This window comes from Tamandua tetradactyla, chromosome 6 (assembly GCF_023851605.1).
Source record: "Tamandua tetradactyla isolate mTamTet1 chromosome 6, mTamTet1.pri, whole genome shotgun sequence".
Taxonomy (NCBI): domain Eukaryota; kingdom Metazoa; phylum Chordata; class Mammalia; order Pilosa; family Myrmecophagidae; genus Tamandua; species Tamandua tetradactyla.
Genome location: NC_135332.1, coordinates 71408033 through 71433739, shown reverse-complemented (window position 1 = coordinate 71433739; position 25707 = coordinate 71408033). Strand labels below are relative to the sequence as shown.

At 47.8% G+C, this 25707-nt stretch overlaps 1 protein-coding gene and 2 pseudogenes across 3 annotated transcripts; 1 reads left to right on the top strand and 2 right to left on the bottom strand.

Moving 5' to 3' along the window:
* Window positions 1-927: 927 nt before the first annotated feature.
* Window positions 928-11722, bottom strand: ENGASE (endo-beta-N-acetylglucosaminidase). 3 transcript variants are annotated; one of them, XM_077166146.1, is made up of 14 exons: window positions 11548-11722; window positions 9782-9849; window positions 9472-9673; window positions 8453-8601; window positions 7715-7872; window positions 6994-7142; window positions 6507-6672; window positions 5369-5472; window positions 4921-5029; window positions 4503-4693; window positions 4088-4236; window positions 3506-3614; window positions 3164-3278; window positions 928-2960 (listed from the first exon to the last, which is right to left on the bottom strand). In XM_077166146.1, exons 1-14 carry the CDS (start codon window positions 11688-11690, stop codon window positions 2532-2534), a joined length of 2241 nt encoding a protein of 746 aa, XP_077022261.1. In that variant the 5' UTR covers window positions 11691-11722; the 3' UTR covers window positions 928-2531. The 3 variants fall into 3 exon arrangements, with proteins under 3 accessions (XP_077022261.1, XP_077022263.1, XP_077022264.1); XM_077166148.1 differs by having other exon boundaries at window positions 9472-9700; window positions 11548-11563; XM_077166149.1 differs by lacking the exon at window positions 11548-11722 and having other exon boundaries at window positions 9472-9669; window positions 9782-11331.
* Window positions 11723-15464: 3742 nt separating this feature from the next.
* LOC143688323 (HIG1 domain family member 1A, mitochondrial pseudogene) lies at window positions 15465-16139 on the top strand (annotated as a pseudogene).
* Window positions 16140-16873: 734 nt separating this feature from the next.
* Window positions 16874-25666, bottom strand: LOC143688322 (ribosomal protein uL30-like pseudogene; annotated as a pseudogene).
* Window positions 25667-25707: the final 41 nt, after the last annotated feature.

Below are 25707 nucleotides of genomic sequence, written 5' to 3'. Positions count from 1 at the left end.
CCCACCCAGTGGGTGGCGTTTGTGTCATGAGCCTTGGACTCGAGGCAGGGGCTGGCGTGAGTGCTTCCCTCCCTGGGCTAGCACGATGCTAGCCAGCGTGAACCCTCAGCAATGGAACGGGACCCATCCCAGGAGGCCACCCGAGTGGTGGCCTAACAGGGTCCCCAGGAGAGACGGAGCTGTGGGCGAGTGTAGCCGGTGCTTTGGGCAATCTTTTTCAGATGTCACCCTGGCCCGACAGTGACCCGGGGCCCTGTCCTTGGGCCTGAGAGCCAAGGAGCAGCTGCGTTCCAAGGTAAACCCCTTCTCCATCTGGTTCCGAGTCACGTTCCTGGGATGGGAGCAGGAGCGGGAGGCCAGCTGAAGAGGTTCAAGCGGGGGGACCAGACTCCCACTCCCAGGCTCCGAGGGAGGGGAGGGGGCATGAGGAGGGGCAGGATCCAGGCCAAAAGTTAAAAAGCCCAGATCCTGAAACCAGTGCGGTGCTGCCGGCCCACACTGCGTCTCATGACAAGTTGAGTTCTTCGTTTTCCACAAGGCCAGGCAATTTATTTCAGTGTGATTACAGCCACCAGAGGGCACAGGCTTAAATGCCGACATATTAGTTTTCATGCATAGGCGCCTTCAGTGTTGGTGGGGCTGGGGACCATGCTCTTGGGGACAGGGACAAGTCACTGCACACCGAGCTCTGCTGAACCCCCTGCCTTCTAACTGCTTGCTCACCAGACTGTGAGAAAATAATTGCCACTATAAATTTTCTCTCCTTCTCTGCATAAAATATTCAGGGAACCAGCACTTTTTAAAAAAAGGACAGGAGGACTGCTGAAGAACTAAGAAAGGCCGCTTACAGTGCTGCATGCTCCGGCCGCTGGGGCCCCAGGAGAGGCGGGCCACCCTGCCCAGCCGCCAACTCCCAGCTCGGGGACATAGGGAGAGGCCAGTAAGGCCCTCTCAGCAATCCCTGGTCCAGACTGGGAGAGACAGGAATTATAGAAAACAAAATTCAAAGAAGTGAGTGACTCCGAACTGGGACGCTTGTGTTCGCCTGGCTGCACCCCCACCTCTCCCTCCAGCACTGTGCAGCCCCCTCTAGGCTCCAAGGAGAGGCCCAGGGTGAGAGGCGGCCTCCACCTTGGAATCAGTCAGCACAAGTGGTTGCTCCTGTCAAATACGAGTGCTCTCCCCCTCTTCTGGACACAACTGATAAAGAAAGCACATTTGCTCGTTCTGGAACTGCCAGCTGGCTGGGCCCAACAGTGAGACACGGAGGAGTGAAGACGTCCCCCGTGGGATAAGGACACAAGACTCTGGGGTGCAGAATCCACTCACCCAGGTGGCAGCCCTGCATCTCAGGGCCAGGGGAGCAGGGGCGGCAGAGTGCTAGGCCAAGTCCAGCACCTGGAAGCAGACTCCCTTTCCACTGCAAGGCGAGCTGCTGAGAAGAGGCCAATGAAGGTTTTTTGGCCCATGAAGGTTTTTAGGCCCCATCTCTTACATGTGTCCAAAGAGCCCCATTTCCAGAGGAAGGGTGAAAGGCAGCGTGGCTGTTCTGCTGCCTAATGGCAGCCCCCAACTGCAGCCTCAGCCACCAGGCAGGCTTGGTGGTGACGTCCAGCTGGAGTGGTCTAACCCTTAGCATCAGCCCTGGCAGGAAGCGATCTCCTGCCCACCATGATCCTCTGCAGCCTGAAGGTGAGACCTCAAGAGTGCCTGGGCTGTCAGAGGGTCACAGTGCGCCCTCCAGAGGTGCCAGACAGGAGGGCTGGGAGGTACCACAGGGGTCACTCAAGGCCATGCTGGCCAGAGACCGCCACATCAGGAGGCTGCCACAAAGGCCCAGGGTCCTGGGGAACAGCTACCTCTAGCTCACTTGGGCCCCTTGCTCCACCATGCCAGCCCACTGGGCAGCCTGGGTGTGGGTAGAAGAAGGATACTAGGAGAAGGGGGGCTTCAGTGAGAGGGCAACTGCCCCCCACCCCTGCCCCGAGGAGCGCCCATGCTCATTCCCACTCCCAGCGGCAGGGCACCCTGTCTCAGGGCCTTTGCCTCTTTGCCTGGCCTCCGCTGTCTGGCCCTCATTCTCGGCAGCATCTCTGAGGCCTGCACCAGAGACTTCCCGCCACCAGCTCAGCTCATCTCTAATAGTTCAGTCTGCAGACATGAAAGGCTGCCATCTTCTGCTTAAAAATCGTGAGCCTATTAGGAAAGGTCCTTTACAGAATTTCCCAGACTAAACTTTCCCAAATCCTTTAAATTTTATCTTGGAACTATAAACTGTGAGAGGGATAAGACAAAAACAGAGGGCCCCATTCACCTCAGGGAGCCCAGCAAAATGACTTCCTATCACCAACATGTAACATTTCCTATTTCCCATGTCCCCGCCACGACCTGCAGCCTCAGGGAACTGACCACCCCCTGCCCTCGGGCCCCAGGTCTCCTGCCACCACCTGCTCATGTCACGCGCCCAGCAGAGGCCTGGAGCAGCCAGGGAGGGAAAAAAATCTCAACCCTGAGGCCACAGACCACTGGCTTCAATGTCCACTCCCATGGGGACTGGAGTAGAGCAAGACTGCCCTGCCCCACTCAGCCTCAGGCACCAAAAACCCTTCCTGGGGGACCGGCTGTACCAGGAGCTCCACCCGGCCATCCTGGCCAGGCCTAGCTGCATCCACTGCCAATTTCACTACCCGGTACTGGTTGGCAAAAGCCAGGCCCAGGAGTGTGGGCTTCTCTGGCCCTGGTAGCTCCCTCCTGTGAGAGCTGCTTCCTGTCCCAGTCCGGCAGTAGATTCGGAAGCAGTGGACTTGGGGGAGGAGGTATGACCAGTGCAGGGTACAGCTGAGCTGGAGTTTCGTGGGGGCCCTGTCCAAGCTTGGGTCCACTCGTTGCCAATGGATGCAGGAGACAGTGACAGCCTGCACCTGAGCCAGAGGGGTCAGCAGGCTGTTCGCCCCTACCACCTGCAGAAAGAGAGACACCTTAGCACAGGCCCCGCGCGCATGGGGAGGTGAGGGGCCCTCCTCCAGCTGCCTGCTGCACCCCCTCTGAACCAGAAGAGAGCGGCATGGCCTCATCTCTGATGGAACAGATCTCCTGGCAGGCACCAGCTCCCACCAGGCCTCGCCCCCACCCACCCACTCACCCACCGTGGCCTTCATCTTACCTGGATTTCTCCAAGGCGACAGATGAAGGACTCCTCTTCCTGGCTGCCCGGAGGCCGGGAGAAGTTAATGAAGAGATCCTGCAGGAGGCAGCCACGCAGACTCACCTCGTAACAGCTGGCAAGAGGCAAAAAGAGGCAGGTCATGTGGGCCCAGCTCAGTCCAGCACTTTGGAGCTGCTCGTCTGAGGCCCCGAGCCACAGCGGGAAGGGAGACTTGTCCCAAAGTGTCCCTGGGGATCTAAGCAAGGTCTCCGCATGTTCTGCAACCTCTTGGCTCTGTGGTTCTGTCACCACAGTGTGGCCGTTCGCTGCTGGGGACACATCAGTCAGGAGAGGACTCACCGCTGAATCCAGCCCCCGCTGAGTGTCTGGCCACATCGGCCCGCCCATCTGGCCAGCTTGGCAGGGGGCACCCGGAGGGGCCGGGGACTGTACTTCGTGCTTGTTTCTGCTGGAGAAATGGGGGACGTATCCCCAATGAGAAAGAAGAGACTCCCAAAGAAAAACCACACCTGGAGGGTGGACAGCCCTCCCAGCCACTCAGCAGGGGACATTCTGGATTTCAGACGGACCCTCTGGGTGGGGCCCAATGCTTGTGTGCCAGCAACAAGGGTTGTGGGCCTTGGGGAAAGAGGACAGGTGAACGTGCCGTCCAGGAGGACAGAACAAAACAGAAAGCTGATCTGGGGTTGGCCAGGGCTTACTCCTCCTAGGCTCTCCCCACTTGCCACCTCCCAGCCCCTTTTATGGGACTGTCTCAGTGGCTGCAGCCAGGAGGAGGCCTGGCCAGCTGCTCCACACCCTCGGGAGCTTCTCCAGCCCTCTCCTCCCTGAGACGTCCCTGAAGCAGCAGAGTGGGAGAGCAGGAGAAAGGGAGAAAGGGTGGCCCCACAGACAGGCATCAGGCCTGCCCCATCTCCTCACCATTCAGCACCGAGATGCCACCAATGTGGCAGCTGCTGGCGTCCCCTGTGGTGAGCTCCAAAGCCACCCGGACAGCCGTGGGCCCTTCGAGTTTATATACCATGGACAGAAAAACTTTGGGTGGCACTGGTACATGCAAGGAGAATAACCTAGAGAAGAGAGAGCCTATGATAAAACCACAGATAAATTCTGCTAAGACCCTGAGCCAGCTCCCAACAGCATCTCCTCGCCTCTGCTCCCCTAGAACAGGGACTCGAGTCCTCGCAACCCAAGGACAGACTTTGACCCAGCTCAGACTCTTTAACAGGCTGCAGCTCTCGGTCCTGCTCCCTATGTTATCCATCCAGCTTAGTGACCAATGTGGAACAAGGGGAAATGCTGATCCCTGCGCGTCTCAGCTCCATCATTCACCCACCTTACAGCCACATCTCCCACCTCGGGAGGAATCGCCCCCCGGATAAGCAAGGAGCTGCCCCCGTTCCAGGCGTCCCTCAGGCAGCAGTGGGTCTTCACCCAGCCCTGGCTGTCCCCTCCCAGTCTGTGCTCTCCAAACAAGGGCTGGATCTCCTGGGCACCAGGGTGGTACCAGGGTCCCACCACCTCCTCCTGAACAAAAAGGCAGAATCAGAGGGAGGAGTCAGCAGGGGAGAACAAAGCAGAGCTGGCAGGGAAGAGCAAAGCTGCCATCCACCCTATCCATATACCCCCAGGCTCCCCCCTACCCAGCCCAGCTAAGGCCAGAAAATACAGAGAAAAGGTGGCCCTTAGGCCATGACCCAGCACACTCAGGAAACCATCTTTCCCTGCACCTCCCAGCATGCTCACCCACATACCTGTCCATAGCAGACTCGTCGGGTTCCCAAGCCCAGGCAAAAAGATGTGACAAAAGGTAAGGAGCAAATGCTATGAGTGGGCAGATAGCGTTCCAGCAAACTCCAGAACCTACACAGGAAACATGCAGAGGCCACGCTCAAGTCCAGGGTAACAGGGAGTTTTCCCTCCAGCTGGCACATCGTAATGCGAGGGTTTCCCACATCCATCCAAGGCAGTCCTTCCAGAATGGACTGCAGCTTCCCCCACTAGGCAACTGTCAGAGGTGCAAGCCTGAGGGAAGTGGTCCTGCAGGCTCCCCAGCCAGTGCTCTTCCCTGCTTCTTGGGTCTCCAGGATGCTGCTACTCACCACCCCCAGCAAGGGGTCCTTGGAGAGCAAGACATGAGCTATTCTGAGAAGCTGGAGAAAGAACCTGGGGTGCCCAGAAAGAACCATGGGCAGAACTCACTTGTCCTGGTTCTGGAAGAAATCCTCTTTCGCCAAACACTCATACACCCAGCCAGGAGCAAACAGGGCCGCCGAGAAGCCATGCTTGCGGATCAGCTCCAGCGACTAGGGAGACACAAGTCAGGGAGGTGCCTCCCACCCCAGAATGCTGGTCACGTCAAGACGCCAACCAGGGTCCAGCTAGGCCTTCTGGACACCAGGGACACAGAGATGGGTTCTTGTAGGGTCCAGCCTGGAAAGGGAGGGCTGACGCTGTACAGTATCCCCCTCCCTCCAACTCCATTTAGGGCCTTTTATGCCTCGCCTCCCCTGTAGTTCCAGAGACTGACTAGTAGGGGTGCCATGAAGGCAGTGGTAAGAAGGGCATGGGGTGGGGGGGCAATGCCCCAGAGGGTGGGGGCTGGACGTAGGGATGCTGACAAGCTATGCATCTCTTGCCTTCTTTTCATCTCTCTCACTTACACCTCTCATTATATCATCAAAATCACAAGGGGTAAAGAGAATCTTCAGTTATTGGATTAATTTATTCACTTAGAGCTTAATTAATGGCTGAGAACCTCCCACTGGCACTGGGGAAGGGCAGAATTGACAGTCCGGAGACAGGCTGTTTCCCCTGCACCAGGTGCATCGGCCCCCAGCTCCCACCCCCCCACCCCCCACTTTATCACTGCTGACATGACTTGTCTTACCACAGAGATCTCACTAGTTATTAAACTAGCAGTTCTCCAAACTTGGCGATTCTGCGGTGGTCATTAACCCCCGAACCTCCCATGAAGGAAGCACGGCACTGTACCTCCATCATTCCCTAAGTGTACCCCAATGGCTTGAAGCATCATTTCAGTGCCCTTAAAGGAAGGTGGTTCAAAAAAAAAGAAGAGCTAGCTGGAAGGAGAAAACCAGTTGGAGCAAGATGCTGCCATTGCTGCCCACACTACACAACCCACTATCTGCCTGGAGGAATGGGCTGGAGGCAGGCGGTCCAGGTTAGGATGCAGCTGGGCCTCAGGACAGGCTGCCGGGAAGAAAGAATGCCACCTCTCTGGATGACAATGAAGGTTCCAAAAGAAACACTGGGCCCCATAGACGCAGGCCACAAGGCCTGTGGGCCACTGGCCATCCGGCACAAAGCCGCTGCCCACCTTGTCTGTGTCGAACTGGCCCCCCACGATGTTGCTCCGGGCAAACACGTCCACTCCCACGTACACGTCGGCCTGCCGCCCCTCGGCCTGCTTCAGCATCCGTGCCAGGTGTTCCTCCCGCCAGTTGTAGTTGGTGAAGAAGCCGTCACAGGAGTCAAAGAACACCCTGCAGGGTAGCAAGGGCCAAGGGACTCGGCCATCTCCTTCCCACCCAGTACGCACATCCACTGGCAACACATGGGCTGTGAGCGGCCTGTCCTGGACCCAGGAGGTTCCAAGGTGCAGGGACCCAGCCAAGAAGTCAGTGCTGGCAGCCTCTGGACAGCGCCAGTGGTAATGGGCATACAGTCCTGTCTCGTGATGACCAGGGTATCGGAGCACATCTGTCTTCTCCCCTTTACACCCACAGTGGGCAGCCGTGCAGTACTGTCTCTCTCCTGCCCACTTGGGTCCCAGTGCCCGGGGCCACCTGGCCTGCAGGGCTCACCTGTTCTGATCATTGAGTTCATCTTGCCACTTGAGCTGCCCACTCTGCACCACGCTGTCGTACCAGAGCACCAGCCCCCCTGGGACCTGCTGATGCAGCTGTGTGGTTAGGTACTGAAGGAAAGGCGGCGTGTTCCCCACTGCAGCCGGCTGGAGAAAGGAGTACAGACAAGATGCTCAAGGAGGCCCAGAAATGTCTTTCTTTCAGCTAGGGTCAGGAAGTGCTCCTGGAGCAGGACCGACGGGAAGACAGTCAAGCCCAGCAGTAAAGGATGCCCAGAAACAACACAGGTCACCAAAGTCCCCGGGTCCCAAAGCCACTGAGAGGACAGCCCAGCCAGATGTGCCACTTCCCCTTCTTTGTGAAGCAGGAAAGGCATAGACAGGAAAAAAAAGGAAAAGGTAAAAGGGGAGAGGTGGTCATGAAGGGGATCCAGCCCAAGCAGAGACAGAGAAAGGGAAGGAACAAGGAAAGCAAGGGCTCAGCCAAGCAGGGTTTCTAGAAACAGAGCTGGAGAAGGTTTCTTCTCATGATGAAGCACCTAAGATTTCAGAGTTGGCCCTGCTGGAAAACACGGAAAAGTGGCTTCTGTTGTAAAAGGGAGCCAAACAGGAAGGGCACAGGATGTGGGACCCGTGAGTCCAAGGAGAGAGGTGGGGCCGATGGCACAGTGACATGGGAGTTGGAGGAAGGTGCATTCTAGGGGAAAGACCACGCTCACACTCAGGGAGTTCTCGATGTTGATCAACCAGCCGTCAAAGTGGAAAAACTGGGCGATTCGGACCAGCTGATCTGCCACAGCCTGGTATGAGCGCACGTCTCCTGCCAGGAAGGCCTCACAGAATCTGCCACCTTCGTTCCACTCTGTGATGAATGTCCCTGCAAGGACAGGCACGAAATGAGCTCTGACTTGGTGCACCACTTTCCTCCAACCCCAGAGTTCTCAAAGTGCAGTTCCTGGACCAGCAGCATCAGTCTCGACTGAAAACTTGTTGGACCTTCAAATTCTTGGGCCCCACCAGATACTTAGTGAGCGACTCTGGGGTGGGACCCAGCCGTCTCAGTCGCCAGCTCCATAAATGATTCCAAGGCAGGTTAAAACCTGAGAAGTGCTGTTCTGACCCAGGTGTTGGCGAGCCATGATCCAAAGGACAAATCCAGCCCACAGTGTGTTTGTAGATACAGTCTTATCAGAACACAGCCATGCCCATGTGTTTACTTGTCATCTCTGGCTGCTTTTGTGCTAGTTAATTGCTGGCATAAGAGTGACCAAATGGCCTACACAGCTGAAAATCTTCACTGCCTGGCCCTTTCCAGAAAACATTTGCTGATGTCTGCTTAGCTTATAGAGGCAGGGCCTGGGCAAAGAGCGTGGCTCACAAAGAAGCAAACAGAGCCCAAGCCATCTCATCAAAGCCTCCCAAATCAGGCTCAGCAGAGGGGAGTCTCTGGCTCTTACCCAGCACACAGACCCCGTGCCTGTGGGCAGCATTGGTCCAGCCTACCGGGGGGATGGTGACCATGTGATGACTGAAGTACACAAAGATGTCGATGTACTGCCAGTGATAGAAGGAGTAAGGGCCCTGCACTGCTGAGCCCTGAATGAACCTGCAGAAAGACAGTGCAAAGTCAAGTTCGGGGAAAAGGGTCTCCGAGGGTAAAAGGGAGCATAACCCTTTACCTCCATTCGAGCAACACGACTGAAAATTCACTCTGTGCCAAGCACCGGGCAGGGACTGGAGAAAGAAGTATGGGCAAGCTATAGTTCTTACTGGCAGAGGATTAGTCATAGGGAAACATTTTTACTGGGGTATTTAGGCATTTGTCATTGGATGTGCATGAAAGAAGCATTTTTAGCTCCAGCGAACAGATGAAGAAATGATAGGAGAGAAAAATGGAGGGTTCATGGAAAAGCTCCACGTCTCCAGCTCTGCCACCCTGTTCAGAGAAGTAAGCAAGAGGCAGCCTCGCTGTATTGGAAGGCTGGGGCTGAGCATCACATGGGCTGCACCCAGGGCAGTCCCAGCTCTCTTCATCTAGACCTGGACAGCCAGCTCTGAGCAGCCTGAGATCATTTTATCTGCATTTCAAATCGCTGGATGGAATGTCCTTAATTTGGAATGAGTGGGTGGAAACTATAACAACCCTGAGCATTAGAAGCCAGAAGCCAAGGGGCCTAGGATGAGATCTGGGCTGAAGTAAAGGAGGTTCTGGAAACAACACAAGTGAGGAAACAAGTCCCAGGGCCATACAGTCTAGGGCTCAAGTTTAGGCAGTTTATGGAGATGTCACCTAACCCACTTCTTTCTCTTTACAGATGAAAAGCTGAGGCCTGTGCCTCTCTCCATTAGCGGCAAAGTCCATCTCACAACTTCCAAGCTGGTGCTCTTTCTACCACACAGAGCCCTCCCTTCACTCCATCCCACCTCCCATCCAAGGAAAACATGCAGCAAAGAGAACAGAAGGCAGGGTCCTCACCTGTCATCCAGGTACCCGCCCATCATGTCGTGGCAGAGCAAGGTCCGGGGCCTCTGGCTGTGCAGGGGGGGCTGGCGACGGGCTGGGGGCCCCATGGCCACATTAAAGCCATCCTCCATGCTGGGTGTCCAAGCCAGGAGCTCCTCCAGCGAAGACAAGTAAAAGCTGATAGGCTGAGTGGTGTCTTTGTCATAATATCTAACTGGTCAGAGGAGGGAGGCATTGAGGACTTCATGGAAATGCTTTGATGGTACCTGAACCAGTACTAGGGCCCGTAGAGATGGTAAGAGTCTCAGGACTGGCTTCTCACCTGGCAAAGGATCTGGGGAAAAATTGACTATTTCTCGGAAAACTGCTTCTTCCTGACCCTCTTCCATTCTGAGCAAGGAGAGAGTTCAAAAAAAAATTTTTTTTAATAAAAGGATAAAGAATAGAAGCACATGAACGATTCTCCCCAATTCTCCAGCTTACATTTCTTAATACAAACTACAGAAACAAGTTACCAAACCAAAGGGGCTGGTAGGCTCTGATCTGCCCACATTGGCCTGCAGTGGCCGCCAGGTATCGCTTTCCACTCGGGCATCTATGCATTGATTGTGAACCCTCTAAGACAGCCATCCATATATCAGAGCCTAAAGACCAAAGATGCCTACTTCCCAAGGCACACAGGTTCTGCTATGGCCAAAGGGTAAGGCATAATCAAAGCACTAGAAGGTTTAAGCTCCTTAGACAGCAGAGGCCAAGCTTTCTCTATAGTTAGCATCTAAGTGCATTCGGCTGAACATGCACTAACTCCCCAGGTGTTCATGAATGGATGTTACGTGGGGAAGAGAACCTGTGGGACATGAAGTTGGGAGACCTTGGTTAAATCTAAAGTAACAGCTTTATTTAAAAGAAAAGAGAGAGGACAGTGAGAGGCAATAAGAAGATACTGTAGCTGCCATTTGTTGGCCTGGGCTTCAAGTTAAAATCCTCTAATTCTACCACACTTCTTCGTTAACTGGGATCATCTGCTACTTCTACGCAGAGGCCTGGCAGCAAAACTCCCTCCTGAGGATCTGCCGTCTCCAACTCCTGGCCCAGAGTAGTGGGATGAGGTTAGACACCCCATGAACTGCAGGAGGGAGCAGGAGGGATGAGATCAATTAAAGTGGAGATGCCAAAGAAGATGTTACTTTTTAAATTTAGTCACACCACCTTCCTCTTTCCTAATCCCCTTTCCATGGCCAATTACTTTATCCCTTAAGCTCCCAGCAACCAGGACCTCTCACAGCAATCATCTGTCTACACCAGCTCATCTGTACCACCTTTTCTGCCTCCCCTAAGTAGGGAAACCACCATCTCGGCATGCCTTCCCTCTAAACATCTCCCACCAACCACCCACATTCAGCCAGAAGCACTCCTCAGACCCATTCTCTTGGGTTGAAAGACAAGGCTAAGGATGGCATGCCCAGAAGGCTATGTCTGTGCTTCTAGCTTCCCCCCAGCAGCCCAATTATCAGGGGTCTGCCCCAAGAGAGAAGGAGCTCTGACCCAGAAGGCCTCTGGCATCACTTTTCTGCCTCTGTGCCTTTACCCATTTTGTTTCCCACAACCGGAAGACTCTTGTCCCCCTTCCTCTCCCATTCCCCACCTTTTGAAGTCGACTCAGTTCAAAAAAGATTACCCCTCCAGAAACTGTCCTGTCCAGTGTGGTTCCATCAGCTGGCATCTACTGGGCAACCCCAAGGGCCAGGCTGGGACCCTGTGCCTCAGCAGCGGCCCTGGGAGGGAGGTGTTGGTCCCCTCTGACAGGTGAGGACGCTGAGGCTCCAGCAGCCCTCGGGTCTGCACCCCCATTTCTGACACCCGCAGGGAGGAGCCCCCATCGGAGCCCCCGAGCATCCGGCGGTGCTTGGGGGCGGGGCCGGCGGTGGGACCGGCAGGAAGGCAGAACCCCTCCCCACGACCGGGTGGGAGGATAGTGGAGAGGAGTTAGGGTCGCGGTCTCCGAGCCGGGGCGCCGGACCCCCCAGCCCGCCGCTCCTAGCGGGGCGACCCGGGCCCGCGGAACCAGTCAGCGCGCCGGCTTCCCACCTCCTTTGCAGCCGCCGTCGCCGCCGCCGCTGCGGGCTCTGCAACTCCTGGTCCCCCGCGCTCGCCTCGGAGGGCTCCTGCTGCGGCCGCTGCCTCCGCCGCGTCGCCATCCGTGTCCCCACCGCCGTCGCCGCGGCCTCCATGACTCCCGCCTGGGCCGAGCCGGCAGCCCTGGATCCGCGTCACGCCCTCGGAGGGGTTGGGCCCCGGGCGGCCCAATCGCAGGGATGGGCCCGCCCCCGCAGCCTCCCGTCAGCCAATGGGGACAGCGGAGTACGGCCGCCCTGCTTGGATTGGGCTTAGGTCGGATTCCCGGCTCGCGCGGGGGCGATGGGACTTTGGAGCCCATGCAAGGCCGGGAGGCGGGGCCGTGGGCGGGGAGGGGGCGGGGCCGTTGATTGGGGCGGGGCCAGAGCGGACTGAGTTAAAGAATCAAGACGCTCCTTTCTGGGATTCCCTCTCTAACTGCACCACCCTCGATTTTCAGAGCAGCGACACTGAGATTCATCTCAGGGAAATTTCCCAAAACCACATAGTAAGTGGTTAATGTGAGACTCGAACTCAGCCCGTCTGACCCCTATTAAAAGATAATTTTCAGAAAAAGATAAAGCCATGATTCTCGTACAGATATGAATATAAACGTGTTTAAAATTTATTTCACTCGTTAAAATCAACGAGGGAACAGACAGATGCTCTAACCGGCTCAAAAGGAAAATTATAAAAGAGACGCATTTAGAGATGAGGATAGTGAAACGGATATGAAAATGAAGGTAGGCGGGCCACGGTGGCTCACAGCAGGCAGAGTTCTCGCCTGCCATGCCTGAGACCGAGCTTCGATTCCCAGCGCCTGCCCATGCAAAAAAGGAAAGGAAAGGAAAAGAAAGCAGAAGTATTTTTTCCCCCAGCCTGGGATGAAGAGAAGTGAATCTCTACGGAATAAGACAATTCGCAGGTCTACCAGATACCTACAACTTACAAAACAAGGAGTGTAAGAAAGATCAGAGGAGGGAGGCATTGAGGACTTCATGGAAATGCTTTGGTGGTACCTGAACCAGCACTGGGGCCCATGGAGATGGCATGAACATTACATGAATTTTCTCTTTTTAAAAACTTAAAGCATTGCAGATGAAATAAGCACTAAAAGCAGAGACACCCCTGCTGGCAGTGAAGGACTAGAATCATATGACCAATGAACAGTTTTCCTTTCAAATATCTTTGCTTCCTCCATCCCGAACATTGCTCGACAGTAACCAGCCTGCCCCCAAGCACGCAGGATCTGGAGGTATCCCAGGGGGTGGCAGCTGCCCAGCTGCTTGGGCACAGGAGGAGTTGACAGTAAAGACATTGAATGAAGTTCAAGGAGAGGGGCCTGAGGTGCCAGGTTGTAAAACTGGGCCTCATGGGGGCAGGGCCAGGCGGAAGGGAGGCTCCCCCAGGGCCCCAGTCGCCAGCACCCCTTCATGCAACTGGGAGTTTCCCACGGCTGAGCCTGCAGCTGCTGCCCAAGCCAAGCTAGAGCCTAGTCATTACTGTTGCAGACTTTGAACTTTATGAGGCCCCAAGCCTCCATAAAACTGGGGGTGGAAATATGACTAAAACTGTTGAATAGGGGCCACCATCATCCTGCAGGCTGGTCGGTCAGGCAGGGAGGACAAGTCACTAGGGAGCAAGAGGATAAAAAGATTGTGAAGCCAGCTTCTCTGGGGCTCCTTATGGGGCTTTAGCCTAGGGGAGTTTGCAATAAAAAAAGGAAGCCATATGTAGAAACCAAGACCTCAATATAGGCAACTACATGGTTAAATATAAATGCCAGCACTGTTGCATTTTTATTTAACATCACTTTTTACTTCTTACATCATTTAAAATATAAATGCATAAAAAAACATAAGCCATCATATGGGGCACATGATGTATAAAGATGTAGTTTGTGACAAGAAGAACATAAAGTGGTGGGAGGGAGACCAAGGGATATAGGAGCCGAATGTATATAGGCTACTGAAGTCATCAATACAAACCAAATTAGTATTAACGCCAATTTACTCAAACTCTTCCAAAAAATTGAGAAGAGAACACTCCCTAATTCATTCTACAAAGTCAACATCACCCTAATACCAAAGCCACTTAGAAACACCAAAAAAGGGCAGGCCACAGTGGCTCAGCAAGCAAGAATGCTCGCCTGCCATGCCAGAGGACCTGGGTTCGATTCCTGGTGCCTGCCCATGTTAAAAAAAAAAAAAAAAACACCAAAAAAAGTGAAAATTACAGACCACAATCTCACGAATATAGATGCAAAGATTTTCAACAAAACACTAGCAAACTGTGTTCAACGGCACCTTAAAATAATGATTGATCATGATCAATTGGGAATTATCCCACCTATGCAAAGCATGGTTGAACATAAGATTAATACAATGAAGGAAAAAAACACATGGTCATCTCAGTTGATGCAGAAAAAGCATTTGACAAAATCCAGTAATCCTTCTTGATGAAAATAATCTGAAGAAGAAATCAAGGGAAAAAATCCATTTGCCAGAACAACTAAAAGAACCAATATATGGGAATAAATCTAACCAAGGATGTGAAAGAAAAGAAATAAAAAACCTAAATAATGGAAGGACATTCCATGTTCATGGATGGGAAGACTAAATATTGTTAAGATGTCAATTCTACCCAAAGGAATTTATACATTCAAGCCAATCCCCATAAAAATTCCAACAGCTTCTTTGCAGAACTGGAAAAGCCAATCACCAAATTTAAATGAAAAAGTAAAGGGCTCAGAATAGACAAAACCATCTTGAAAAAGAAAATCAGAGTTGGAGGCCTCACATTTGTCAATCTTAAAATTTATAACCAAGCCATAGTAATCAAAACAACAGTCAGTACTGGCACAAGGACAGACATATAAGCCAATAGAATCTATTTGAGAGCTCAGAAATCAACACTCACATTTATGGCCAAATGATTTTTGACCGCAAGGCAAAAGAATAGTCACTTCAAAAAACGGGGCTGGAGAAACTGGATCTCCATTTACAAAAGAATAAAGATGACCCCCTACCTCACACCACATACAAAATCAACTCAAAATGGATCAAAGACCTCAATATAAGAGCTTTGGGCTCTGCCCTTAGCTCTGCCTTTTTAATCCTCAGTTTTCTCACCTGTAAAATGGGTGTGAGAATACCTTTCTCGTAGGGTGAGTAGGAGGGTTGACTGCGAAGCACTCACCCAGCACAGGGCATGCTTTAGTTCTCACTGCGCAGTGGTGAGAGAGGCTGGGAGAGCCTGAGTTGGTCTAAGTGGCCCCAGGCAAGTGACAAGAGGAACCCAGATGACTTCAGGAAGATGAGGCCTCTAGTGGCTCACTCTCAGAGACAGCCCTGTTGGCAGGGGCTGGACCTCCAAAGTTGCCTGGGACCAGGCAGGTATCACGGGGGTCTGCCCAGTTGACCCAGCCCAGCCTTAACAAATTAAAACCAAGATCAATCTGGAGATGGATAATTTAAAGTTGCACTTGCTGTGCTTGCCAAAGGGGTCCTCGGGAGCCTTCTAGCAGTCCAACTGGGCACCAAAGGCAACACAAGAAAACAACAAACAAACAGAAACACTTTCACACTATTATTCTTTCTTATGTGGTTTTCCTAGATGACCGAATACGATGGCTGCGCTCCAGCCTCCCCAACTCAAAGAAGGCTCCACCCAGACACCTGCTCAACCTGGCCTTCCCTCCCCACCTGAGCGGTCTCTACTTAGTCCTGCATCTGGCCTGCCTGTCACCCTTCATGGGTGGGCTATGCTCACTCAGCGACAGTAAAACGCCCCTGCTGAGGTGCCCTCTTCGCCATTTGTCTGTGTGTTATTATTGTTAATTGCGTGAACATGACATGAATTTTCTCCTTTTAAAAACTTAAAGCAGAGACTTTAACGGGTGTCGTCGGTAGTGGAAGATTCTTCAACCAATCATTATGTCAACCAACACAGATGTTTCTCTATCTTCATATGATGAAGATCAGGGATCTAAACTTATCCGAAAAGCTAGAGAGGCACCATTTGTCCCTATTGGGATGGCAGGTTTTGCAGCAATTGTTGCATATGGATTATACAAACTGAAGGGCGGGGGAAATACTAAAATGTCCGTTCACCTGATTCACATGCGTGTTGCAGCCCAAGGCTTTGTTGTGGGAGCAATGACTCTTGGTATGGGCTATTCCATGTACAAAGAATACTGGGCAAAACCTTAACTTTAGAAGAAGAGATGATGTCATGGTCTTGCTGGTGGTATTTGCTTTCGTTAAGACACTTCAAATTGAGGTTACACATATATGCTGAAAATAAATTGAGTACGTTCAGACAGTAACACAATTTTTTGAATATTGGCTTCCTTTCTTTCAGGCTTGATTTGTCTGGTGACCAAATTATTGGTGACAAGTTCACTAACTAGGTCATTCAGGGAAATCAAGTTAGCACAAAAGAAACATGTCATTCAGATTATCTTGATAATGGTAAAATGTCCACATTCTTGAACTCTTATAGGTGAAATTAGCTCTAAAAAAGACAGCAGGCAGAATATCGCATTGTTTGGCTGTTATGTAAGAATACCATTTACCCAAATTAATTTAATTTTTTTCTGCTTACCTTCTGTACTTGTTTCGCATTTTGGTTTCTAGGGCTGGTTGACTCTTAAAGAACTCTTTCAGAAAAGTGCATGGAATACAACATTGTAATGTCTCCCACAACTGAACATATGTGTGTTTAAACTAAACCTGAAAACCTGGTAACAGAGCTGCTTAGAAGTAGTATTTATTTTAGAATCATGCTTATTAATAAACATGAGAATAACTTAATTATGGATTCAGTTTAACTCTTTTATAATTGCAGAATTATATTTTTACTGCTGTTATAACTTTTAAATGTCATCTTGAAATAGAAGTATGTAAAGTGCTAATCAAAAGAAAATGAGGACTTGAAATGTGTATAGTATTTGTTTATTTTCTCTGTAAGATTCACAAATGTTGAACAAAACACCTTACCTGTATTGAAGGTGATAAGTGATTTATGAACAAGTTGGTTTGGCAAGGGATTATATACAGATTTGATATACTACAGAATGCTTTGTTGCACTTGTGAAAATTTTTGGTCTGACTTTACATTCCATGGTGATAACATGGTAAACATATTGTTATTAAAGTGAGTGAACACAAAAAAAAAACAAAAAAACTTAAAGCATCGCAGATAAAATTAATATTCTCTTTAACCTACAACCCCCTCCCAAATTTGGCTTCCTCACCTCCCTCCCCCTCCCCCAGAGACCCCTCAATATCCCCCCTATATTATCAGTTTTACCTGTCTCCTTCCAGATGCTTTAAAATGCCTTTACATCCTTTTCTATTTACCTAGAACTATATAATATTGTGTGTGTCTTATAAAAATGGTATCATATTGTACAAATGACTCTGCATTTGGCTTTTGTCACTTGCCAATATTTTTTAAATCATGCCATGTTGATTTAGAGACCCCTAGTTGGTTAATTTGGACTAGTGTTTAATATGCCATGGTTTGGATGCACACACTGCATTTAAAATGTTGCTGGGCTTTTTTCCACTGTCACTTTTTACACTATCACTATTTACACTGCTAAAATGAACAGCTTTGCATATACCCTTTGGACACACACATCAATTTTTTCAGGTTTGCATATAATATTTCAGGTTTACGAGTCATTTTTAGATCGCCGCCTGCAGGGATGTTATCCAATGACATTCTTGTGAGTGTGGGTTACTCCGCCACCTCCCATGGATATGACCGAATGGTACCACCTCTTTTCACCTGATGGGTGGTAAAGGTGTCTTGCTGTTTGAATCTGAGGTTGCAAAGCTTTTCTTGTTGATTGGCCATTTGGAATTCTACTTCAACTTCTGTGACAATCAAAAGCTTTGCCAATTTCCATTGCATTGTCATTTCTTATTGATGTGTAGCAATTGGTTACGCATTCTAGATATTAATTTTTTGCTCATCATGTACAAATGTCCCAAATATGTGTGCTGCATATCTTTTAATTCTTTAGAGGTGTCTTTTGTAGTTACAGTATGTACTCATAGGTATTAATACTGTCCTTTAAAACTTTGCTGTTTTCTCCCACTCATGAAGACTAAACCTACTTCAGGTTCATGGAGATATCCTTTTGCATTTTGAGCAATTCAAATTTGGTTGTCTGTATTTGGTTGGGTTGGGCTTGGGTTTTTTGTTTGTTTGTTTGTTTTGTTTTTTACATGTTCAATTTCCAGATGCCTTTTTTTGGAGCTAGGTGTTTAATATTTCATCTTCCTTGTTCGCCTATTCAGATTTTTCTCTTTCTTCTTGGGCCAGTTTTGGTAATAAATGTTTTCCTAGAAAAGTGTCCATTTCATTGAGGTTTTCAAATCTGGGGTATTAAGTTGTTCATAATTGTATTCTTTAATCTCTTCGTTATGCCCTCTCTTTAATTCCATTCTTGTTTATTTGGATCTTCTTTTTTCTGATGTCTTTCATTGGAGGTCTGTCTGTTTTACTAGTCTTTTCAAAAAAAAAGCTGATGGTTTCAGTCTAGTTTTTGTTTATTTTCTGTTTCATTCGTTTCAGGTTATGTTTTCTTTCCTCCTATTTTCTTTGGATTAATTTTGTTGTTCGTTTTGTGGGTTCAAAAATAGAAAGTTTCTGGTTAGTTTCCCGGACTGTGCACTCTCATCTGCCCCCCCCCCCCAAAAAAGGAGAAAATTTGTTCACTTATCTTAAAATCTTTATCGTTTTCATATAAATTCAGTTGAGGGGACACAGTTCCCTCTGAGAATTACTTTCATTGTCTCCCACAGGTTTTAATACATGGCACTTTCGTTTTCATTAAATTCTAAATACTTGGTAACTTCTATTTTTGGTTCCCCTTTAGCCCATTTATAGTCTTAAAAGTATCATGTGTTTTAGCACTCATTTTCTGGTTGATTTCTAATTTTTTGTGCATTTCCCTATAGGTCTGTGTGACTACAGGCTGTAAATACTTGTATTTGTTAATACATCTTCTGTTACTTAGTTCGTGTGTGTGTGAAATGCAATATGCAACTAACTATTAACAGTTATTCTTCAAAAATTCTCTATGTCCATGTTTCTTGTATGTTTGGTTGTTCTGTTGGTTTCATACTAAAGTGTCCCTCATGGATTTTTCCATTTTTCTTTTCGTTCAATTGTGTGATGACCTCTCTTCTTGGCAAACCGTGTTAGCCGTATGAAGCGCCACCCTTTTCCCCATTGCACAGAGCTTTATTTCAACTGAAAATGATTTGCTCTACCAACTTTAATTTTGTTAGTATTTTTCTGGTGTATATTTTTCTACCATTTAGTCCTATGCACATCTCATGGATCTGGATTTCGTTTCTCTATCAAATGGAGAGTCTCTGTTTTTCCATTAGAATAGTGTCATCTGCTCGCACTGGGCATTCCTTATGTGCTTGGATTGATTTCTGCTGCCTTATTTTATTTTTGCTCTCTGTTTGTTCATCTGTGGTTCCCTTTTGACCCTTTGATTGGTACAGTTTTCTCTAGTCTAGCTTTTCTCTACTGACTATATTCTGCTATTCTGTTAATACTGTCTTGAATTTTTAAAGATTTTTTTCCTTTTTTTATTATGAACTTTCTCAAAGATACTGGAAAATACAAAAAAATGCTACTACCAGCCTTCCCAATTCCTATAATGTTTTCATATCTACCTCAAATGTTTTTAGTCCTTTCTTACAGTGAAATTTAGCATGCATCAGAAAAGCCTACAAAACAAAACGTGGAGCCCAATGGTTTATCACAAAGGAAACACCCATTTACCCACCACCCAAGGCAAATAGGAAATGGCCAGAAGTCTCCCTCTAGCCCTTCCCAATTACTTCCCTTTTCCTTCCTGAAAAGATACATGACTCTTCTGACTTTAATCGTAACTGCTTCATTTCTTTTCTTAATAATTTGCCCCTAAAAATGTATATTTTTTTATTTTTGCCTGTTATTGAACTTTACATAATGAAATAATACAATACACTCACACATATGTATTTGATAATATATGATAGAATATATTTACAACTGGGCTTCTTTCGCTCAACTTTATTTTTATGAGATCCACTCATGGTTTTGAGGTTAGCTGGAATTTATTCTGTGTGTATTTCAAGTTCTTTCCAAAATGAGGCCCTAGGAATGAGTCCCCTGGGTTCAGGTAGGCCTTGGGCTCAGTGCACAGCTGCAGGGCGCTGGGAGCCTGGTGTTCAGGCTTCAGTATCCACCTACAGTAAACTGCAGGGCAGTGTGACAGCAGGACTCCCACCTCCACGGCACCTATGCATCCTTTGCTGATTTCGGAAGAGCGGCCACGTGGAAAAATACACTGGAGCTTTCTTTTGGAACCGGGCTGTGATATGGGAGGTACCTGCCATGCACATCACCCACGGTGTTTTGCCTGATCCTTCCCCTCCAGTTTGTGAAGACAGAGCAGAAAATAATCTTCTTTGAAGATATTCCACAACAACTCAGAAGACAAACACATGCCTCCAATGCAGTGTGCTTTCAGAGATTCTGGGTCTACTTCAGCTGTCGGATGAGTCGGTTGATGCTTTCGTCTCGATAACCAGGTGAGCCCATCTCCCTGAAAACGCCCACTTTATTCTTGGTAGCATGGAATGGGCACATGAACTGGGAGATCCACTCAAAATCCTCCCCTGGGAAGGCAAATTCATGAATGTGGTCTTCCCAGCAAAAGACACCAAACCTCCCCCGGTGCTCCTCGATTACTGTATTTTCTGTCAACTGGATTTCCTTCTTCTTGACTTTGACTTGTCCGTGCTTCAGGATGAGCTCCCGGACAGACTTCAGATTTGGACACCCCCAGGTCACATAAGGTCCCACGGCACACAGCATTTTCAGAGTTGTGGGAGTCATTTTCACAAATACGCCACTGAAAATGCCCCTCAAGCGAAGACTCTCAAAGGCCCTCTGCACCAGGAAACCTACCCCATGGATCCTTTGGATGTGACTTACAAGGGCCAAGGAATGTTCGTCTGGCATTTCCAAGCCATGAGGTTTCACTTCTAGCCGTTTGAGGCATATCTTGTCATGTTGCTGCCACTGAGAATCATTAAATACAATTTCAGTCACTTAAACCTGAACCATTTCCCTTTCCTCTGCGTCTTTTCCAAAAGTGCCTGGTATGCCTGGCTGGCTTTGGGGGCCTGACAAGCCTTCCTCTTTTTCAGGAGAGCTTCTGGAACCAGAGGGATCTTTTTTCTTAGCACTTCCTCCACCATCTTTCCTTGTGCGCACACTCACTCGAATTTATTCACTTTTAATGCTGTAGAGTATTCCATTGTATGAAGATACCACAATTTCTCCACTCTACCATTGGCAGATATTTGGGTTGTTTTCAGGATGGGGCTATCAGAAAAGAAAAAAAAAATGCTGTGATGACATTTTTATCCCAAGATCTCGGGGTGTAAACACATCCTTTCTGATGCCTGTATACCCAGGAGGGACAGTGCAGGGTTAGAGAGTACACACGTGATTATTGGAATTTAGTAGACAACACCAGATTGTTTCCCCAACTGGTTGGACCGATTTATACTTCCACGAACAATTCCTTGTCCCCACCCTCTCTGTCTTAGTTTTCCCTGGCTGCTGTAACAAATCACCACAAACTGTGGGACTTCACACAATCTAAGCTTATCATCTTGTAGTTCTGGAGCCAGAAGTCCAAAGTGGGTCTCCCTGGGCCATGACCAAGCTGTCAGCAGGGCTGGGGCTTGCTGGAGGGTCCTGGGAGAGTCCTTTTCCTTGCCCTTCTCAGCTTCTAGTGGCCCCAGGTCCCGTGGCCCTTCCTCACATCACTCCAACCTCTTGCCTCCATCTTTCCATCTCCTTCTCTGACTCTGAGCCTTCTGCTCCTTCTTTCACTTACAAGGACGTTTGGGATGACATTGGACAATCCATAATATTCTCCCATCTCAGGATGCTCAACTTAAGCCCATCAGCAAAGTCCCTTCTGCCATGTAAGGTGACATATTCACAGGTTGCAGGGATTAGGATCTGGACATCTTCTGAATAGAGGGACCAATTCAATCGACCATTCTCTCCAACACTTGGTGTTATCAGTCTTTTAAATTTTGCCGCTCAGATGGGTGAACAATGATTTAAATTAGCCTTTTCTCTGTTTGCTATTGAACTTGAGAATATTGTTCTGTAATTTTCAGCTATTTAGATATTTTCTTTTGTGAAATGTCTGCTAGAGCCTCTTGCCCAGTCTCGAGTTTGGTTGAATTATTTGTCTTTGTCTTTGTATTTGTCCTAGTCATTCATAGGAATTCTTTATATAGTCTGCATAGGAGCTCTATGTGTTGTAATAATTTTCTTCCAATTTGTGCATTGTTTTCACTCCTTTTGTGGGGTTTGTTGTTGTGCTCATTCTTATTGAACATAAGTCCTTGGTTTTATTGTAGTAGAATTCATCAACGTTTTTCCATCTGATGCTATTTTTTAGAAGCCTTAGTATTTTGCCATTCACCCGTACATTTATAGTTCACCGGGATTTGTATTTGTTTATGAGGTGAGGGAGGAATCAAGTTTTATTTATTAGCATACAGTTCCCCAATTTCCCCAACACTATTTTTTGGAAAGGCCATCCTTTCAGGAAAACTGGTTGTCCGTACATCCCTGAGTCTGCTTTGGGTCTCTATTCTATTCCATTTGACTCTTTCTTTATCTTCGTGCAAATCCCACAGTGTGAATGTTGTAGCTTTATGATAAATCTTGATCATCAGTGGAGCAAGTCCTACTACCTGGACCGTTTTCAAGACCGACTGTGTTACTGTTGGCCCTTTGTACTTCCATAGGACTTTTAGAACCAGGCTGTCAATTTCAAAGAAGAAATCTACTGAAATTTTGTTTGAGATGTCACTGAAATCCCAAATTGGGAAAAACTGATGTCTTTACACCCTTGAGTTCTGCAATTCATGAGTATGGTATACCCTTCTGGGTGGCTATGAAAATGCACTGCTCTGATCTCTTGCTAAGGGGTATAGAGTTGCCTGAAGATCCCAGCTGCTGCTTTTTGGGGCTCCCCAAGATGATGCACTGAGATAGTGCTTCTCACAAGCTGCTTCCAGCCCATGCCTGAGCACAGGCAGGCCACTGTAATGGCTGTCATGGTCAGGTTCATGTGTCAACTTGGCCAGGTGCTGGTGCCTATTTGTCTGGTTGGGCAAGTGCTGGCCTGTCTTTTACTATGAGGACATTTCATAGGCTTAGATCATGATCATGTCGGCTACATCCACAGCTGATTCCATTTGTAATAAGCCAAGGGAGTGTCTTCAGCAATGAATGATGTTTAATCTAATCACCGGAAGCTTTTTAAGGAGGATTAAGAAGAGACAGGCTCTTCTTCCTGCTTCAGCCGGCAAGCCTCTCCTGTGAGGTTCATCCAGACCCTCCATCGGAATCGTCAGCTTCACAGACTGCCCTGCAAATTTCGGATGCCGTGTTCCCAGGGTTATGTGAGACACTTTTATACATTTTATATTTACAAATATTTCCTGTTGATTCTGTTTCTCTAGTGAACCCTAACTAATACAGTGGCTAAATATTTCTTGGAACTGTGCTGTGATTGTTGGAAAATGTCTATATTTCACCTTATTTCCTGGAATATGTTTTCATTTGGAATAGGACTTTGGCTGTTACTATTTTTTCAGACCTTTAATATACCGTTCCACTGGCTTTTAGCTTCCACTGTTTCTGTTGTGAGATCAGCTGTCAAGCTTATTATTGATCCTTTGAAAGAAAAAAATGTCCCCTCTTTCAATTTTCAGCAGTTTTTGGCAATGTGTCACGTTGGGAGTGGATTCTATCTTATTTATCTTGCTAGGGAGTCACTGGGTTACTTGAATCTGTGCATTAGTAATTTTCATCAATTTAGGGAAATTCTTAATGTTTCTGCTCCACTCTCTCTCCTCACACTCTAGGATCCAGACACACATGCATTGACTTCCTTATGGTTCCTTCCTGTAGATTTCCCTCTATTCTGTATTTCCCATCCTTTTGTCTCTCCATGCTTTTTTCTAGATATTTTCTTCTGATTTAGTTTCCCATTCACGAACTTTTTTGTCCTCAGCTCTGTCTAATATACTGCTATTCTCATCTGTTGACTCTTTAATTTTAGTTGTTTTGCATTTTACTCTAGGGTTTCCATTTGGCTCTTTCTCCTTCTCCCTTTGACTCTTGTCATCATCATCATCATCAGTCCAGCTTCTCTGCCACAAGTCTTTTATCTCCTTGAATGTTGCGAGCATTGTTATTTAAAACTTTGATTCTGATAACTCTACCACGATCTCTTCCCTCAACATGGTAAGCATTCAGTACATACTTGTTGATTGTCATTAGTAAACAGGGTCTCAAACCATATGGGTAATTCACTTCGTGGGGAGCTCAATTGAACTGTTGGAACATTTTCCGTCTTTTGGCAGGGAAGTTTCCCAATTATCCAGAGCATACAAATTTCTAATCCTATTTGTGAAAATGTCTAAGTAAAGTGGAAATTCTTTGTCCACGTCTGGCCATCGGCATTATGACAAATAGGCTCTGCTCCGCTCTGCCCTGGGGAGGACTGATTATGCAGGCCAGTTGAGGTAGGGCACTTGAGGTCAACATGCTTTTCCAATCCCTAGTCCGGCTGTGTAAGGACTTCAGGGAGAGGAAAGTAGAGTCCTCTGGAATGCTTCCCTTGGCACCTGAGTTAGCCTCCTGCACTTGAGTGATTTCATCAGTCTGTTGATTCCAAAATGTTCAGTAATGTTCTTGGAAGAACTAACCCTGACACTCCCATCCTCCTTCATTGGGCCCTGACCCCCTAACCCATCCTAAGCCAAACAAATGGGACTAACTCTGAAAGTTTCATATCTGGAGCTCCAGGACTCCTTTTTGCCCTCAACAAAGAAAGCCACAAGGCACCTTGGTGTTTGGTTTTTATTTGTGCGTGTTTGGGTTTTTTTGTGTGTTTTTTATAACTGTTTTACTAATATAATTTACATGCCATGTAATTAACTCATTTAAAGTGTATAATTCAATGGTTCAAATGCATAAGCCACCTTTACAGTCTTGTGTAACTGTCATTACAATCCCATTAGAATATTTTTATAACCCCAAAGGAAACCCCACATCCATTAGCATTCACATCCCATTTTTCCCAGCCCCTGGCAACCATCAATATGCTTTCTATCTCTATGGATTTGCCTATTCTGGTCATTTCAAATAAATGAAATCATGTGATATGTGGTCTTTCACGACTGGCTTCTTTCACTTAGCATAATGTTTTCAGCTTTCTCGTAATACATACGAGAATTTCATTCCTTTTTATTGCCAAATAACATTCCATTGTATGGATAGACCACATTTTACTTACCCATTCATCAGGTGATGGGCATTTGGTTTGTTTTTGCTTTGTTGCTTTAATGAATAACACTGCTATGAAATAAGTGTGCTAATTTTCGTGTGGACGTATGTTTTCATTATTCTTGTATAAGTACCTAGGAATGGAATTGCTGGGTCATGTAGTAACTCTATTTTTACCTTTTGAGGAACTGCCAATCTGTTTTTCCGAACAGCAGCACCCTTTTCCATTCCCACCAGGAATGTTTGGGGTTCCAATTTCTCCACATGCTCACCAACACTTGTTCCTATCTGCCTTTTTTACTATGGCTGTCATGGTGTATGACTATGTTTTTATTTGCATTGCCTTAATGATGTTGAGCATCTTTTCATGTGCTTTCTTGGCCACTTGCGTTTCTCATCTATAGAAATACATAATCAGATCCTTTGCTCACTTTTAAACTGGGTTATTTGTCTTTTTACTATTGAGTTGTAAGAACTCTTTAGATATTCTAGATATACAGGTCCCTTATCAGTTATATAATTTGTCTTCTTACTTTGTTGATCGTGTCCTTTGCAGCACAAAAGTTTTTAAAATTTTGATGACATCCAATTTATTTGTCTTTTCTTCTGTTGTGTGCGCAATTTATGTAAGAAAGCATGGCCTAGTCTAAGGTCACAGAGATTTATACCTATGTTCTCACCTGAGAGTTTTAGCTCCAATATCGAGGTCTTAGATCCATTTGA